We start from the raw sequence: 17,240 nt of genomic DNA, 5'->3' as shown, positions 1-17,240 counted from the left end.
GTCAGAGCCTGTACTATGGTGGTTCTTGTGTGAGTTCTACTTTCATATTACTGAAGGTGAGACTAGGGTTGCATGGCCCGTGTTTAAGGTACATGGGGATAGACTACAGGCATGACTGCCAATAATCCTGGTGACTTGGGGAACAGAGGGAAGAGGATACATGGTTGTCTACTAGGCCACCTCCCACTCCCAGATGAACCTCAGCATTACCTTCCCCACCCCACAAAAATGAGGCAGACTCTGTGCCTGTCAACAGGATTGGGTATGTGTGTGGTATTACTATGTCCAAAAATATTTCATATTAAAAATTTGTATTTTTCCCCATACCCTTATTTTATCTACAGCATATATGTGCAAATAGTACATCAAAAAGTATGCTTTAAAAATATTTATTACAGAAATGTACATTTAATTAGTCTTAAGGAATGTTGACAATAGTGTTAACCTGTCACCTTTACAGCTAAAAGATATCTACAAAGATATTTACAAGCTTTACAAAAACTCACTTCCCCAATACTGCAGACAGTAGTATTGCCACTTCTTCACTTCACTCTGTACTTGTAGAAAGAACACAGAGCATGGGTAAAGTTCCATCCTAGGGCCAGCGACAGCCCATATAGTAGAATGAGAGGTGCAAACGGGTAGAGAAGAATTACTGTGTTTTTCAAAAATGGCAGTGCTAAAAAAGAAAAATCCAAATTGACTTTTTAAACAAGGAAACATGAACATTCTGAAGTGGTATCCAAAATGAAGGCATCTTTTGACAAATTTACTTTTCTGCTGTTTTCTTCTCACTTAGGACTGAGGACAAACTGTTTCAATGCACAAGGCTGAATGTGAAGCAAATCAGGACAGAGAGGGACCAAGGTCACAACTCTTAATTGGCAGTGATTGCCTATCTTTGACAGCTCTGTTTGAAGAAGTGAGGAAAAAGAGCCATTTGCAATTTCTCAGTATGACAAGTATCAAAGCTCCACACTCGACTAATATTCTACGCTTTAGGAAAGAACTAAAGCTTCAAAATATAAACAACCATGTTGCCTATTCATTGCTTAGTGAGTGGGACCCTGCCCCACATTCTGACTGAAAATATATGGGCTGCTCTTAACTGCAGACTAAACAGCACACTGTTCTACAGGCAGAAGCATCAAAAGTTCACTTAGAGGGCTAGGAAGGTGGCTCAGTGGTAGAGTGCTTGCCTGGCATGCATGAGGCCCTGGGTTCAATTCCTCAGCACCACATAAGCAGAAAAAGCTGGAAGTGGCGCTGTGGTTCAAGTGGTAGAGTGGTAGCCTTTAGCTAAATGGCTGAGGGACAGCGCCCAGGCCCAGAGTTCAAGCCCCACGACTGGCAAAAAAAAAAAAAAAAGTTCACTTCGAGAACCTAGTGCTTCCTTAAACAACAAAATGCTTTCTCAAAAATACGTGAGGTCATTAGAAATGTGAATATAAGATCCCAGACCTCCCCTCTGGACTAGAGAAATGACCCCAAACAAGGTGGTACAGTGAGACTACTCCCCAAGTACCTGGGATCCCAGGCATGCATTTCTTAAGTGAGTAACGTAAGACTTTCTCATTCATGTTAAGAAAAACAAACTGACAAGACTGAAGAATAAATACAGGAAGACAGTTGTGGTTCATGGGAAATAACACCAGCCCTGAGCCAAAAAGAGTAAATACAACTGGGCAAGGCAGCTCATACCTATAGTAGTAGCTACTTGAGAGGTTGAGATTGGGGATCAAGGTTCAAGGCCAACATGAGACTAAGATCAAAAGGCCATATCAACCAATGGTTGCGCATATCCTGTTATCCTAACCACAGGGGAAGTACAGGTAGGAGGATCACAACCCAGGCTGATCCAGGCATAAGAGGAGGACCCTACCTTGAACCCCTTAAGCAAAAAGGGGCTAGAGGAATCAGTTCAAGTGTCAGAACCTGCCTTGCAAGCATGAGGCCAGGCTATTCAATCACCAGTGCTGCCCTCTACCCCACAAAAGTAAATGGAAATATGTTCTGAGATTAGGAAAAGTTGGACCTGATCTTTTGTGATCTTCAGTGATCACAAAATGAAATGAAGCAAAAGTATTTCAGTGCATATAAAGTGGGCCTATACTTTTCCCTCACCCCAGTTTATTGTTAATAACTTGGAACCTGAACCTTGGAGAAAAGAAAAACATTGTCCTGGCCTTCTGCCAACACCCTGGAAATACCACGATGTGTCACAGGCAAGTTAGTCTCTCTGCTTAAGTTTCCTTATTTTTCAAAGGAGGAAGACATGAGATAATTCGTGTAAAATTCTTGAACAGGGCCTAAAGCTTTTCCACTCTGTTAAGTTCTCAATCAACCAAAACATCTTTTAAAACTACTTACCACTGTATCCTAGGAAGGTTACGTAGATATAATAGCCAACTGCAATCAACCATAAAGTATTTCCAACTAAATATCCAATAAATGTATCTGTTAGGATAACATCTGCCAGGAGAAATGCACACCGTGAGTCTGATGTACATAATGAAGACTTTGATAATATTTGAGAAACTACTACTTACGGTTGATGAAAAACAACTGGATAAAATGCAAGATCACTAGGAGTGGATAAAAAGCATTCAGATGCACGTCAAAGGCATAGCCCCACTCTACATCATAATCTCTGCTCTGCCGTTTCACTAAATACTTGTTGGAGATGAACCTGAAAAGCAATATTACAATTTCTTGCATTATACAATAAAATTAGTTCTGTTAATACTTACTACCTCCTATATGCCAGACATTATACTGAACTCTGGAGCTACAAACCAAAATCCCTTTCAATCTGGTGGGAGAAGACTAACATTAATATAAATAAACATATGAGCCAGGTGCCGGTGGCTCATGCCTGTAATCCTAGCTACTCAGGAGGCTGAGATCTGAGGATCGTGGTTCAAAGCCAGCCCAGGCAAAAAGTCCATGAGACTCTTATCTCCAATAAAACCACCAGAAAACCGGAAGTGGCGCTGTAGCTCAAGTGGTAGAGCGCTCACCTCGAGCTGAAGAGCTGAGGGACAGTGCTCAGGCCCAGAGTTCAAGCCCCACGGCGGACAAATAAAAATAAAAAATAAACATATGTCAGACAGTAGCATAGACAAAACTACAGCAAAGCTGAGATGCATTAAATAGGATGGTTAAACAGTGATGTTCAGGTAAAATAGCTAAGGACAGTGAGGACTGGGTAAAAAGACCCAGTGTGCCTCTAAGAAGTGATGTCAGAAAAGAGCCAAAGAGCCACATTGTATGGTGCCTTTGATTTCTGGAGCTGCAAAAAAGTATCTGAAATTTTTGAGGGGCTCCTTGGTGGCCAATCTGAGAATAGATCCTAGGGACGAGTCGGAGTGGAAACAGAAAGCTACACTGCATAGAAAGCAAGCAGCAGCCTGTAACTATAGGCAGCTGGCAGCGAGGTGAAGTATGACACATTATAGAGCTGAAGGATTAAGTACTGGATGTGAGGAATGAACAAGAGCAGTCAAAGGTGACAAAGTTTTGCCTTGGAACAAATGGAAGAGGGAACAAGTCGATTTTTGTTCAATTATGTTAAACATGCTTATTCATACAAAGAAGTGTAAAGTCTGCAGTTTAAAGGAGAGACCCAAATGGCAGATATAAACTCATCAATGTGTATATATTTAAAGCTATGGACTGGAATGACATCACCAAAAGAATAAAAAGACAGTAAGTAGATCCAAGACCTAAGACCTAAGATCTATGCTAACTCCCTATTAAAGATGAAGAAAACAGAAACAGAAAGCAAAGAGGGACTAATGACATACTAGCCATAAGAAGTTATTCAAGCTTATGTCACTTTCTACCTATTAAATGAAGAGTGAAAGAAAGTATAACACACCAACATACAAAACAACAACATGCCAAAGAAAAAGAACATCACTTGGTATTGCACGTCTATAATATCAGCATCCAGTTCAAGGCCAGCCTGGGCTATATAACAAAACCCTGTCTCTTAAAAAAAAAACCAAAAAAACAAAAAACAACCCACAAAAGATCATTTTTACTATAAATATATCTGTTGAAACTCAATGTACCTTTTTATGTCATTGCATTTCAATTCAAGGATACAATTAAGAAAATGCTCTTCCTACAATGGAAATAAAGATAGACAATAAAGAAATAGGGAAAACATGGTATAGAATCCTAAACAGTCCTGGACTTAGTTATCTAGCAATGTTAAAATAATACTGCTTCACTGGAACTTCCCAAAACATTGTTTTAGCCAAGAACATGTGCCATAAAAGTTTACAAAATGAAATAAGCTACACACAGAAAGACAAACACCACATGTTTCCCATTCACGTGTAAGATAAAGTTCACCCATAATAATGTGGGATAATGCATTGCCACTAGAGATTGGGGAGGTGGGGGTGATGAAGGGCAATTAGGTCACAGTTATCAGAATAGACAGAAGTTAGTTCTAGTGTCCCACAGTACAGTAGAGGTTGACTATAATTCAAAACAATTCATTATACATTTTATTAAGAACCATAAGTTCAATATTTCCAACACTAAAACATTACTTTTGAGATGGAAATGCTAATCACCTTGATTTGATCCTTATACTGTGTTATCACCCAGAACTCCACACATACGTACAATTAATACAAACTTTGAGTAAGAATATAATTTTATGGAATTACATGTAACTTACCAGGAAATCCAGCTGCTGCTTTTGTCCCTCTGCTCATCCCTTAAGTGGAACACAGACATTCCTTCAGAGAAATGCCAGCTGCCTACTTCTCCCACCGCCATGTAAGTAACACCACTCATGCTCAGGATCCTAGGCCAGACTGCTGCATCCAGGCTTCAAACCCTCTACCAAAAATACTCAGCTCCTAGCCGGACGCTGGTGGCTCACGCCTGTAATCCTAGCTACTCAGGAGGCTGAGATCTGAGGATCGTGGTTCAAAGCCAGCCCCGGCAGGAGAGACCGTGAGACTCCTATCTCCAATAAACCACCAGAAAACCGGAAGTGGCGCTGTAGCTCAAGTGGTAGAGCGCTCACCTTGAGCTGAAGAGCTGAGGGACAGCGCCCAGGCCCAGAGTTCAAGCCCCACGACCAGCAGAAAAAAAAAAAAAATACTCAGCTCCCTGAACTCAGCACAGCCACCACAAAAGCTTCATTTACACCTGCCTCTTAGTCACCTATGCCCAAAGCTTTCAGACCATCCCAAGGAGGCCTCCGGCAGCTGCTGCCTCTTCCCAATTCCTTACTACATCATGGTATAGCAAGTTCTTAACTCCATCTCTATTACCACCGCATTGCTCTGGAGGTCTTTTGCCAGGAGCCCCTGGCAAAGGTATATGGCCTGCTCACTTCTCTAACTTCTCTTTCACAGTCATGGGGAAGATTCTTTCCTAAAGTGTGAATTGAATGTTTCTTTCAAAACCATCAAACTATCTATCTCTTCTACCTTCAGCCACATGCAATTCTACATTTCACCAAGACACCTCATACTAGTTCCTGTGGCACTTCTGGTATGTTATCATTTCCATTTCTAATTTCTCACATGGTTTACAACACAAACTTCCAAAAATGGTATAAAGTTCTTTTCTGTTGAACTCAAACTGACACTAACTGTGCTAAACTCTACAATGACTTGTGTTTGGTCTCTTTTGCTCCATCGCTACATTTATGGCTTGCTATAACTTATTCCCTTGAAAGTCATTATTTACTGATTTCTTTTCATGAGTAGCTTGATAATGCATGTGCGGAGTTACATTAGTTAGCTGTACTAATTTTACAATTTTAGATTACGGGTGTATAGTATTTGTTACCTACCTAGTACAAACTAAACCTGTGCCTTTTTTAGTCAGATGTTACAAAGGAATAAAAGGTTGATATAACAGAGATTAAAGTCTTGGGGTTTTGGTTAAAATGTTAAGAGCTATTATTCTACATATCACAATGATCTCAAAAGTTGACAAAATAACTCCATTTCATGGAAGACATTAAGAGTCAAGCAATGACTATACAAACACAGGTCTCTGGGACTGCAGTGTTCTACTGAGTTTCTTTTGAGATACAATGACCACCTCCGTCCCTCAGCCACTGGTGACTCTCTACTGAGATCACCTGCCTCTCTATCCAGCAGGCCAATGACCGAGGAATTTGGTCTATGAGAGAGATGAAAAGCCAAACACTAGAAGGCACTTTTTTTTGGGGGGGGGGAGGGGAAGAAGAGGGGTTGTCATGGGGCTTGAACTCCAGGCCCAGACCTTGTCCCTCAGCTCTTCAGCTCAAAGTGAGGGCTCTACCACTTGAGCCACAGCACCACTTCTGGTTTCCTAGTGGTTTATTGGAGATGAGTCTCATGGATTTTCCTGCCTGGACTGGCTTTGAACCACAATCCTCTGATCTCAGCCTCCAGAGTAGCTAGGATTACAGGTGTGAGCCACCGGCGCCTGGCTAAGGCACCACATTTGAAGTAATGATGAGTCCTTTTTTAAAGTGTGCTTGTCTGAATGTAAAAGGTTCAAAGTAGAGTTCCCTGAAATAACCCTCTAGATGTAAAAAATCTAAACTGTATGGAACACACATACACCTAGAAATGCTTCCTCACATACAGACAACTTTATCAGAATTAATAAATGTGTGATTTTCTGTAAATTAGGGATTTTTGTTAACATGCCATAATCATTTCATTGATTTTTCCTACTGTGGCAATATAGAGCATCCCTTAAATATTATTTTCAGATACAGGTACTGACACACATAATGATGGTTACAATAATCTTGGCAGCCAACCATGATGGCTTCAGTTAATTGACTTTGGTTTCAATCAACTACTGTACTTTAAAAAAAAAAAAAAAAAAAATGGAGGCACTACAATATCTGAAAATCCACGTTACAGTACTTACCACATTAAAGTTGATATCAGAAGGCCAACGCCTACACAATCTATGAATACCACCCATAGAAGAAGCTTTATTGTCTCAAAAAATCCCATGTCCAACACGAAGCCAAATCCTATAGTGGACACTGAAAGAAAAATTTACAAGGTTTATAACAAGAGTCACTGGAGGGGCTCTAATAGGTTGTAGGGGTACAGGACACATTTCCTGACCACCAGAAGCCCATAGTACAGTAGGGACCTTTCACTAATGGTTAGGGTGCTTTTTAACTTCCTTGTATTACCTCATCATGATGGTAACCAGGTGTATAAAAAAAAAAAAAGAGCCTACCCCTTAGCAACAAGGAGAAGAAAAAATATCACCTCTGAGGTTAGAATAAAAAATGAGCAGACCACCCTCCCCAGTATGATTGCCTAGCTATGAAGAGAATAATGGCAGGACACATTTCTGAAAAGGCAGGACATACCTCTGTACATCAGTAAAATACCTTGATTAAATCTCCTAAATCTCTGTATGTCTATTCATTTTCTGACACCAGAAGGCTGTGTGTTTCCAACAATAGAGCCTTGGGTTCTATCCCAGAATAGTAAACTAACAAAACAAGAAACAGACTGAATTCTGTTCTCTGCCTTGCTAAGGCTTTAAATAGTGGCTTACTTCTCTTGGGATGCGTAGAACCAAGAAGGCAACTTACTTTTCTGTGAGATTCTTCAGAAAAAAAATAAACAAAAAAAGCCCACACAGATTCAAATATCCCCAAATTCTAACTCACAAGATAATATAATGGAAGATAATCCAAATGACAAGCCTAATCTGAAACACTCAATTTGTTCAACACCATGGCAAATAAACAGGCACTTACCACATAGCCAGACACTTAATAAGACCAAGAAAGCAGGGTCATCTCTGGCCCACTGGTCCTTTGTCTGTTTCCGGTAATGAAAGTTCCTGTAAACCCTCTGTGGAGAAGTGAACAGGTAGAGCATTTGCCAGGCAGCAAACTCAAAATCCATCTGCCGAAAACGAAAAAGCCTTCTGAGGTATTTGTAGCGTTTGGCTCCAGCTGTGTGTCTTGCTGCATCTCTGGAATTCAAGACTCCATTCCCCTGCACTGAGGAATTCACTGAAGTACTTGGTAGCATCTTTCTACAAGGAAGAAAAAGATATTTTTTTTTCATGCAATCTGAAGAAACATTTGGCAACTAGCATGCCTCTTCTGAGTTGCTTAGCTGGAAACTTATTTTACACTTTCTCCTTCACCCCTCAGAAGAGCCAGGGGCCAAAGCAATGAAGCTGGTTCTGAGGCTTGTCTTGGGATTGGAGGACTGCTGGATTGCATTCCATAAGGGCAGCACCACGCCCTTCAGAACTATCTAATAACACTTAATCCAGGGCCCATGTTTCCAAGCTTGACCTCACTCAATCTTCACACACTCCTCCCAGATAGATGCAGTCCGTGGAAGGTGAGGAAAGGGGCACCGGTAGGTGAAGACAACGGTGAAGAATGGAACTCTGGCCAAAATTCCGTGTGGTTAACGACCAAGCCTTTGAGGCACAACTTAAGGCTGACTAGAAAGCAAGATTGATGAAATGGTGAAATCGCTTATTCACCCAAGTCCGTCCACGATGGCCGGCAAGCTGACCAGACGTGATCCAGCAGTTCCTCAAAATGTAATGCAGCTGGGGATGGGGATTCAGAATCTGAGGCCGAAGAATAATTTTTTTTTTTTAAAAAATGTAACAACAAAACTCCAATCAATCCCTGGTTTTTAACACAAAGAACAGTTAAAGGAGGAGCGACCCAGTGGGAAGCCAGTCCACACGAGTCCTGGGCTGGGGCAGCCGCGGTCACCGCCGCCGGCCAGCAGCGCCCCGCCCAGCGGCTCGCCATCGGGCCGGGGCCGCGGAATCGCCGCCGCGGGTGACGGCTGAAAACACAAAGCGGGAAGAAGCCACGAGCAGGCTCTGGCCTGTGCACGCGCGCGTGTGTATGACGGACGTGTGTGTGTGCACGGATCGGTGGTGGGTGTGAGTGTGAGCGCGCGCCGTCCAGCAGCAAGGACACGCTGAAACCAAACCTGTCCCTGCACCGGCGGTCCCGGACCCCGGGCGCCCCGGCCGGGTCTCCCCGACGCCCGGGCCACCAGCAGCCGGAAAAACAGCCCCGGAGACAGCACGGGCTGCTGCCGGACAGAGCACTCCTCGGGCCTTACCTGACCCTGTGGTCGCGTCGACCTGGGTCCGGAAAGCCCGCCAACTCCGCCACAAGCCGAGCCCACCCAGGGCCGGGGCCCACTTCCCTCCCCGCGACGCTCCCGGCGCTCCGGCGCCCCGCCTTTACGTCACCGGCGCCCACTTCCGCCGCGCATGCGCCGACTCCTGGGGACGCGCAACTCTTCCGCCCTGACCTCCGCTTACCTACCGGAAACTGGCGGTGACCCCTCCTGGTTCCCTCCGGGTTCCCTCCTCTGTGGGCGTCGCGTGTGTCCCGGGGGGGGGGGCTGTAGTCGCCGAGGACGTCGAGGGTCAGGCCTGCAGCTGGCCGGGGGCGCGGTGATGCCCCGGTATTACGAAGACAAGCCGGAGGGCGGCGCGTGCGCGGGCGTGAAGGAGGACCTGGGGGCCTGTCTGCTGCGGTCGGACTGTGTGCTCCAGGTAGTGCGGCGGACGCTCCCGGCCCACCCTGCCTGCCGCCCCGCGCGGCCCACCCGCCCAGGGGGGAGATAACCTCCACACCCGCTCCGTCGGGCTTGGCAAAGGCTCGCGTCGCCTCGGGAGGCGTTTCTGGACCCTAGAGGAGGAGGGTGGGGTTCTCTGGGGCTAGGAAGTGAACATCCCGTGGCATGAATGAATATGCGGTACCTCGTACACCTGTCCCACGGGCAAGCAGGGTTGTTGGTGGTGCCTGGATGGGGTACCACGATGTGTTTTTGGCTCGTTCGAATTTGTCTCTGAGGTGAAGGGCTCTACATTTCGGGATGTAGAGCACACTCCCACCCTTAATTCTTCGCTCACTGCAGCCTCCTCAGCATCTTAGAATGAAATTTAGTTGGCCCAGATTCTGATTTACAACCTAAGTAAAGCACTGAAGCCCTTTCTAATTTGAGACCCATCGGGAGGTCAGCGATGATTTTTGCATCTGCAACTGCCCTTTCAGAAAGCTGCTCTCATTTCAAAGAACTGTCAGCAGCACCAAAATGAACATCCACCCTGTCTGTGTCAGTGTTTCTGTTGGTCCCGATTTACATTTGAGTCGCTAATTTTAGCAGTCGGCCACACTTGATTCCCAATGTCTTCATAAGGCTCCATAGAATATCCGGTTAACCCTGGGTGATCACGAGAGTCTAGGGAAGAGCAGATTCAAGAGACCTCTCGGGACTTGATACAGGGTTTTATGACTTCTGGGAGATCAAAAGATTGGAACGGCCACAGGAAGCTCACCACAGGACTCCTATTTGTGTCTCCATTAACAGCTTCCAGACCTGCTGACTTGTCTTCAAAAATCATCTGGCAGTGGAGACAGGAGAGCTTTAAAGCAAATTCCACTGTTATTCCCACCGTGTCTCTCAAGTCAGTTTTTAGACATAACCAGGTTTTGACCTCAGAAGGCAAAGTTGTTATAATTAGCATCCTAATTATAACTTCAAGTATATGATACAGACACCCAGATAAAGTAGTTATTTCTTTTAAGCGAGGCATGGTGGCACAGGCCTATAATCCCAACACTCAGGAGGCCGAGGCCAGTTAATTGTGAGTTCAGGCTACATAGTGAGATTCTACCCCCAAATAAGCAAATAAAAATTCTCACTTTCACATATAAATAGGGCCCAGGAGTTTCCTTCAGTCTTCCAGGGATTCAGACTGTTGATTTTGTGACTGCAAGTTGTGAGGTAGGTTGTAAGGATTGTTTCATTGGTCCAAGTGCCAAGCCTCCATATCAGACTCCCTAACCTTATGGAGTATAGTGGAAGGAAAGGGCAAGCCTCTTTCCTTTAAGGACTGACCCAGAAGTTTTGCATCTTTTACCTACACATTATTATTACCTAGAACGTAGTCACATGACAATATCCTGTTGTAAGGCAGCCCAGCCACATGCTTGATAAAAAGGATATTAAGGAACAACTAGCAACCTATCACTGGGGGGTAGGAGGTAAGCATCAATCTTTTTCTCTTGACTTGACTATCTAGATGGATCTTTTCACCTGGTAGTAAACGTTAAAATGTAGTGGCTAAGATAGTGTTTGGGGAGGCATCAGCTTACAAATCATACAGTCTTCTACATAGGTTAGTTTTTTTTTTTTTTGTCTGACTTCACATTGTTCATGTGGGCAACAACCCCCATCAGCAGTTACAGAGCTGGAACTTAGTGCAAGGAAGCTTGCTACTAGGATAGTGAGAGAATCACTATTTCAAGTTGACACTTGAAATCTAGGTCCCAAGCATACAGACTAGGAAGTGGCAATGTTCCCAGTAACAGAAATATCAAAGACATGGTGCCCTGTAGCTTTTTTCAAGTTGAAAGAATGGCTATTTCTAGCAAAATAAGGGTGTAGGGAGTAGTTGGGCTGGTAGGACTGGTGAGTCAAAATTTGCTTGATGATTTGCCTGGCATCGGTGGCTCATGCCTGTAATCCTAGCTACTCAGGAGGCTGAGCTCTGAGGATTGCGGTTCAAAGCCAGCCCAGGCAGAAAAGTGCGTGAGACTCTTATCTCCAATTAACCACCAGAAAACTGTTAATTGGCACTATGGCTGAAGTGGTAGAGCTCTTGCCTTGAGCTGAAGAGTTCAGGAACAGCACTCAAGCCCCACAACCGACAAAAAAAAAAAAAAAATTGCTAGATGAGACAATCCTGACTCTGAATTTCAGCCTGACAATTTGACTTACATTTTCCTGAAAATAATTTTCTAACCTACTTCATTAAAACCTAGGAAATGATCATTAGCAGCATTAAAAATGTTGTGATTCTAGGGTTTCTGGCTCAGTTTTCACCCATAAGAAGAAACAAGTTTCTAGATTTTAATATAAGCATAATAAAAATTTTCACATGGAGACTAGTGTTTTCCAAAGTTCACAGACTTCCTTAAAGTGCCTAAGGTCAAAAGTTTTTTATTCTATCCTTTTTTAAGTACCAGCAGTCAAAATGAATTAAGATTTCTTACATAATTGTCTTCCTCTTTTAATATTTTATTTAAAAAAAAGCTTTTCAGGACGGTTGTTTTGTGCTCTGTGCAGAGCTGTCCCTTATGTTTATGTTGTTCTGTGTGTCGCAGGAAGGAAAATCCCCTCGGCAGTGTCTGAAGGAAGGATACTGCAGAGCTTTGCAGTATTCATTTTTTGAGTGTAAAAGATCAATGGTAAGTGATTAAAGGGTTTTGCAAACATGTTAAAAATTAGCTACGTGGAATTACATGTGAGCAATTTAATAGTCATAAGTAATGATAGTGTTTGGGGGAAAAAATGATGTGGATATTATTTCTTATTGCACTGAATTAAATGTGAAACGGCATTCATAAAAGCTCCTAACTTGTAATCTCTCACCTTGCTAACCACAGCTGCGAACCTTCAAGGGTTTCTTAAAAGTACAAGAAAACAGAAAGGTATAGAAGCAGGTGGTTACTGTCAATTCAGATCATGTATCAGTTATACATAAACTTACAATGTCAAGGTGTGAGGTCACATACTCTTCCTTCTGCTTTATGTGACCAGAGAGAAATGTCAGTATCTTGGCTTTAATTTTAAATTTGATGGATTGTGGAAGATATCACTAATCTGGAGCTCTATTACATTCTTTGATTTGAAAGACGTACAATGATCTTTGGAATGGAAAATAAGAGGCTTTTCTTGAAGAAAGAAAAATATGAAGTCAGAAGTGTGAGCACCCTCTAAAGAAAAAAAAAAAACTTGGCCCAAAGTCTACATTTAGAAACCATATGGTAAAGCCTTTCCTTTTGTTCACAGAGGACAAAGATTACAGGTATTTATGAGCCTGGAGGCCAAACAAAGAACATGAGGATGTCAGCTGATCATCTAGCAAAGATATACTTAATTTTGGCCATGCTGTGTTTTTTGCCAAGTGGCAGTTCTCTAATGTATTTTCCTGTTATTTAAGGTATAGAAAAGAATATTCTTGCCGTCCTTCACTAGTTTTGTTACTCACATAAATGCAAGCCTAAACTTATTTCTTCAGTTTACCTTTTAAGAAATTTTTAACAATTGAATAACCTGTGCCAGTGCTTCTGGCAAACATCACTTTGCCCTCTGACATCAGAAGAGCAACCTGGGGAACTGGGTGGCCTGTGCGCAGATTTTCACATGCTTCCTACTAGACTGATTCACTCCTTGTTTCCTCCCTCCCCCCCAAATGAATGGAGTGTTGCCACACTTAATGCTGGCAACTTACAGGCTTGGTAAAATTGAAACATTTAAATCTTGTAGGTACTTTTGCCTACTGTTTTAGAGATTAAATCCTGTTCAGAGTACATGAGGATTCAAATATGTTGTTAGTCTGTCGTGGGGCTCGAATCTAGGCCTGGGCACTGTCCCTGAGCTCTTCAGCTCAAGATGAGTGCTCTATCACTTGAGCCACAGTGCCACTTCTGGTTTTCTGGTGATTAATTGTGGATAAGAGTCTCATGGGGATTTTTTTTCTGCCTGGCTGGCTTTGAACTGCAATCTTCAGATCTCAGCCTCCTGAGTAGCTAGGATTATTTATGGTCACTCTTATGTTCCATTGTTTTCTGAAAATATGGGTTTTTTTTTAAATTTTATTTTATTTGTGAACATACTGTACAGAGGGGTTACAATTACATGGGCAGGATAATGCATACATTTCTTACCAAGCATTGCAGCCTCCTCCTTTGTTTACCCTTCACCTCCCTTCCCAGCTTCCCCCCTCCCCCCCCCCAACCCTACCCCCCCTCCCCCCCACCGACATTGTAAAGCTCCTTTTTGACATGACAATTTGTACTTCTCATTGTTGCAACAGGTCCACCTGAATCCTTAAATGACTTGTTTTTCCCCATCTCCTCCAAAAGTTATACTGACATCAAATATATTGAAAGCGGGGGTTATACTGTGCGGGAGGGACATACAAAGCAACAAAGAAATAAAGTTATAAATGCGTTAGAAACACATGCATGAAAGAAAAAAAAACATTAAAATACCTATCTAAGGATTCATTTTCCTAACATCACATTATCTGACTTTTTCTGCTTGACTCATACATATACTAGATATTGCAAATAAGGGAAACCATGGGACCTGTGTTTCTTTGTGCCTGGCTTACTTCACTTAACAGATGCTGGAGGGGATGTGGACAGAAGGGAACCTTACTCCATTGTTAGTGGGAATGTAAACTTGTTCAACCACTTTGGAAAGAAGTATGGAGGTTCCTCAAAAGACTTCACATAGAGCTCCCCTATGACCCAGCAATCCCACTTTTGGGCATTTACCCAAATGTTTACAAACAAGACCACACTAAAGCTACCAGCACAACTATGTTTATTGCAGCATTATTTACCATAGCTAAGATATGGAACCAACCCAGATGCCCCTCAGTAGATGAATGGATCAAGAAAATGTGGTATATATACACAATGGAATTCTATGCCTCCATCAGAAAGAATGACATTGCCCCATTTGTTAGGAAATGGAAAATATGGTTCTTGTACTCAGACCACTAATGTCTGCTCCACACTGGTTGCATTGACTCTTTGATAGAGCTAAAAAAATTTCTATGGCATTTGTGGGCAGCAGTACTGTCTAGACAAGTCTGTCTTAGACTGCTTTTAGAACCTTCCACTCTGCCTACCACCCTTCAGAAATGGGTGCATTGTGAGGCTGAAGTCAGTCACTGTCAGCGCAGGAGGAAACTCACAGTGAAGATTTTAGATCCCAAGATGACTGTGTAAACTCAATTTTTTCAGGGTTCTTTCCTCTTTTCTCGGTTTTTTATTTAAAGATGTAAAATGCATTTGCATACTAACCTGAACAAACTGGGAAAAGATAAGTGTAATTTGAATTCTCCTTGGGATGTTCTACTAACCATTAAGTGATTCTTAACATTTTTTTAGGGGGGGGAGGAAGGGTCCGGTCGTGGGGCCTGAACTCTGAGCCTGGGCGCTGTCCCTCAGCTCTTCAGCTCAAGGCTAGCGCTCTACCACTTGAGCCACAGCGCCACTTCCGGCTTTTTTCTTTTTGCTTATGTGGTGCTGAGGAATCGAACCCAGGGCCTCTGGCATGCAAGGCAAGCGCTCTACCACTGAGCCACCTTCCCAGCCCCAATCTTAACATTTTTAATGAAACTTTATTATTGTATTTTTCCTTAGTAGTTCTGACAGATTGCCTTTGTTGTTGTTTTTGCTGTTTTGAGACAAGATCTCACCATATGCCATACTGGTCTCAAACTCACAATGCTTGTACCTTTTACCCAGGGCTAGATTTCAGGTACCACCATGCCCAGGTACCTTTTTAATTTTGTGGAAAATAGTGTGCTTTTCTCATGTAGTGACTTAACAACTCATTACCAAAGGTGTACCTTATTGTATCAAATTTACTTTTGTAATTGTACACTTTATTTTCAGTTGGATGCCAGAGCAAGATTCAGAGGAAGAAAAGGATATTAATACCACCATGCTAAAAGCAAGAATAAGAGAATATTTTCTTTGGTCATTAACATAGAAGAAGCCGAAATGGGAAACATGATGTGTGCTACAGCGATTTGGTGGGACCAGTCATTCCCTCCACGGAACACTGGGAAAAATGGATGAACACTTGTTTTTATGTTTTGAGTAAATGATTCTCATGGTTGAAATTATTTTTAGAAGATAATTTTCATTGAACAATTATGGACTAGAAATAATGTATTTTTGAGAGTTGTCCTAAAGTACAAAGAATGGAAAGATGGTTATTTTCAAACCTAATTCTTCATACTAACTTGAAGATCTAGAAGGCTCCTGATGTGATTGACACCATTGATATCTCAGAGCTTATGTAGATAGTGTTTTGGGGGAAAGTTCAGGATAAAAGTTTTTCTTTTATTCAGTTGGCTCTATTTAGTTCTAAAGTAATTGTGATTACTTGGGGAAGAAGGGCTTCAGGTGCACTGATTGAAGTAACAAACTGTACAACTCTCTAAAGGCACAGCAGGATGCAGAACCAGGGTTCTTCACTTCTACTTCTTGACTCTTTCTGCTGCTTCCTAGTTTCATTTTTAGTCTTACCCTCTTCAGTGGTCCAGTATCAAGCGTAAGTCCACATCCTTAAGAACTATGACCCAAAAAGGGAACTTCCCTTCCCAGAGTCCACAAATCAAAGTTACTACTACTGGTCTTCCCTGGATCACTGGGCCTTGCATCTCACTCTTGTGATCTTAGCCAGGCTAAGGATCTCCCATCAGAAATCACGTTAGGTGAGTAATGGGACTCATCCTTTGAGGAAAGGGATTAGGAGAATATTGAAACATTTGCCATGACATGGCAGCAAGTGTAAAGACATGAAGTGGTTGAGAATGCTTAGAATTATAGTAATGTTATTCTGATCACTTAGCAGATAGCCAGGTAAAAATCCAAACTTCTAACTTGATGTTTGGAATTGAAGAACAATTCTAAAGGAACATAGCTTTTTACTTCCACAGTTTATTGGAGATAAAACAGTCAAGATATTATGTAACTCACTTGCTGTTCTAGAAGTTCATCTAAAATTAGGATTCCTGAGTATCAGTGAGTCTGCTGTGTATACTGCTTTCTACCTTTCCACCATGAGAAAATTGATTTTTTTCAATACTGTTGTATACCTATTTAAGGGCTACAACGTGTGTGCGTGCGTGCGTGCGTGCGTGTGTATGTGTGTGTGCGTGTTGCTGGGAAGGAGCTCAGAGCCTTGTGCTTGATAGGCAAGTGTGCTACCATTTACAGTACCCAATTCCAAGTGCTACAGATTTCATTAAAGGTAATTTTGACAAGAAACTGTCTAAAATGCATTTTTACAAGATCCCATTGCTTTTGTTTAGTAACATTTATTGGGAGCTTTAGTTGAAAATTCACGCCACAAAATTCACTATTAAAACATGATTCATTATATTTAGTGTATCCACAATGTCGTCATCACCATCAATTCTAAAATATATGTGCCACTCCAAGAACTAATGTCTATTAACACTCATTCCTCATTCTCCCTTTTATCTCTAGGTCTATTTTTGATCTATTAGAAAAATCAAATTAAATTATAGCCTCTTGTGACTGGTTCCTCTTACCTTAAGGTTTCACTTACCTTCAAGATTTATCAATATATAGCATCTCCCTGTACTTCATCCCTGTTGAGAGATAGCATTCTGTAGTT

The 17,240-nt window shown here is 42.3% G+C and overlaps 2 protein-coding genes across 2 annotated transcripts; one reads left to right on the top strand and one right to left on the bottom strand.

The window, feature by feature from the left end:
* Positions 1–373: 373 nt before the first annotated feature.
* Unc50 (unc-50 inner nuclear membrane RNA binding protein) lies at positions 374–9,223 on the bottom strand. Its single transcript, XM_042695465.1, has 6 exons — positions 9,114–9,223; positions 7,763–8,046; positions 6,907–7,027; positions 2,550–2,689; positions 2,371–2,472; positions 374–679 (listed from the first exon to the last, which is right to left on the bottom strand). Exons 2-6 carry the CDS (start codon positions 8,040–8,042, stop codon positions 543–545), a joined length of 780 nt encoding a protein of 259 aa, XP_042551399.1. The 5' UTR covers positions 8,043–8,046; positions 9,114–9,223; the 3' UTR covers positions 374–542.
* Positions 9,224–9,320: 97 nt separating this feature from the next.
* On the top strand, positions 9,321–16,867 carry LOC122121369 (cytochrome c oxidase assembly factor 5). Its single transcript, XM_042695546.1, has 3 exons — positions 9,321–9,555; positions 12,173–12,256; positions 15,485–16,867. The coding sequence occupies exons 1-3, from the start codon at positions 9,457–9,459 to the stop codon at positions 15,524–15,526; spliced, it is 225 nt and encodes a 74-aa protein (XP_042551480.1). The 5' UTR covers positions 9,321–9,456; the 3' UTR covers positions 15,527–16,867.
* The last annotated feature ends 373 nt before the right edge of the window (positions 16,868–17,240 follow it).

Source organism: Dipodomys spectabilis, unplaced genomic scaffold, assembly GCF_019054845.1.
Source record: "Dipodomys spectabilis isolate Male_0828 unplaced genomic scaffold, ASM1905484v1 ptg000187l, whole genome shotgun sequence".
NCBI lineage: Eukaryota > Metazoa > Chordata > Mammalia > Rodentia > Heteromyidae > Dipodomys > Dipodomys spectabilis.
Note: the sequence above shows the minus strand (reverse complement) of the source record. Positions and strands in the feature narration are given on the sequence as shown.

Bases quoted from the DNA above. Each gene is read 5' to 3' on its own strand.
- Unc50 (XM_042695465.1), bottom strand. From the start codon at position 8,042: ATGCTACCAAGTACTTCAGTGAATTCCTCAGTGCAGGGGAATGGAGTC. The intron at 2,690-6,906 runs GTAAGTACTGTA...ATTGCTTTTCAG, and splicing joins CTGATATCAACTTTAATGTG to GTTCATCTCCAACAAGTATT. The intron at 2,473-2,549 runs GTAAGTAGTAGT...TTCTCCTGGCAG, and splicing joins CCAGTTGTTTTTCATCAACC to ATGTTATCCTAACAGATACA.
- LOC122121369 (XM_042695546.1), top strand. From the start codon at position 9,457: ATGCCCCGGTATTACGAAGACAAGCCGGAGGGCGGCGCGTGCGCGGGC. The intron at 9,556-12,172 runs GTAGTGCGGCGG...TGTGTGTCGCAG, and splicing joins GGTCGGACTGTGTGCTCCAG to GAAGGAAAATCCCCTCGGCA. The intron at 12,257-15,484 runs GTAAGTGATTAA...CTTTATTTTCAG, and splicing joins TTGAGTGTAAAAGATCAATG to TTGGATGCCAGAGCAAGATT.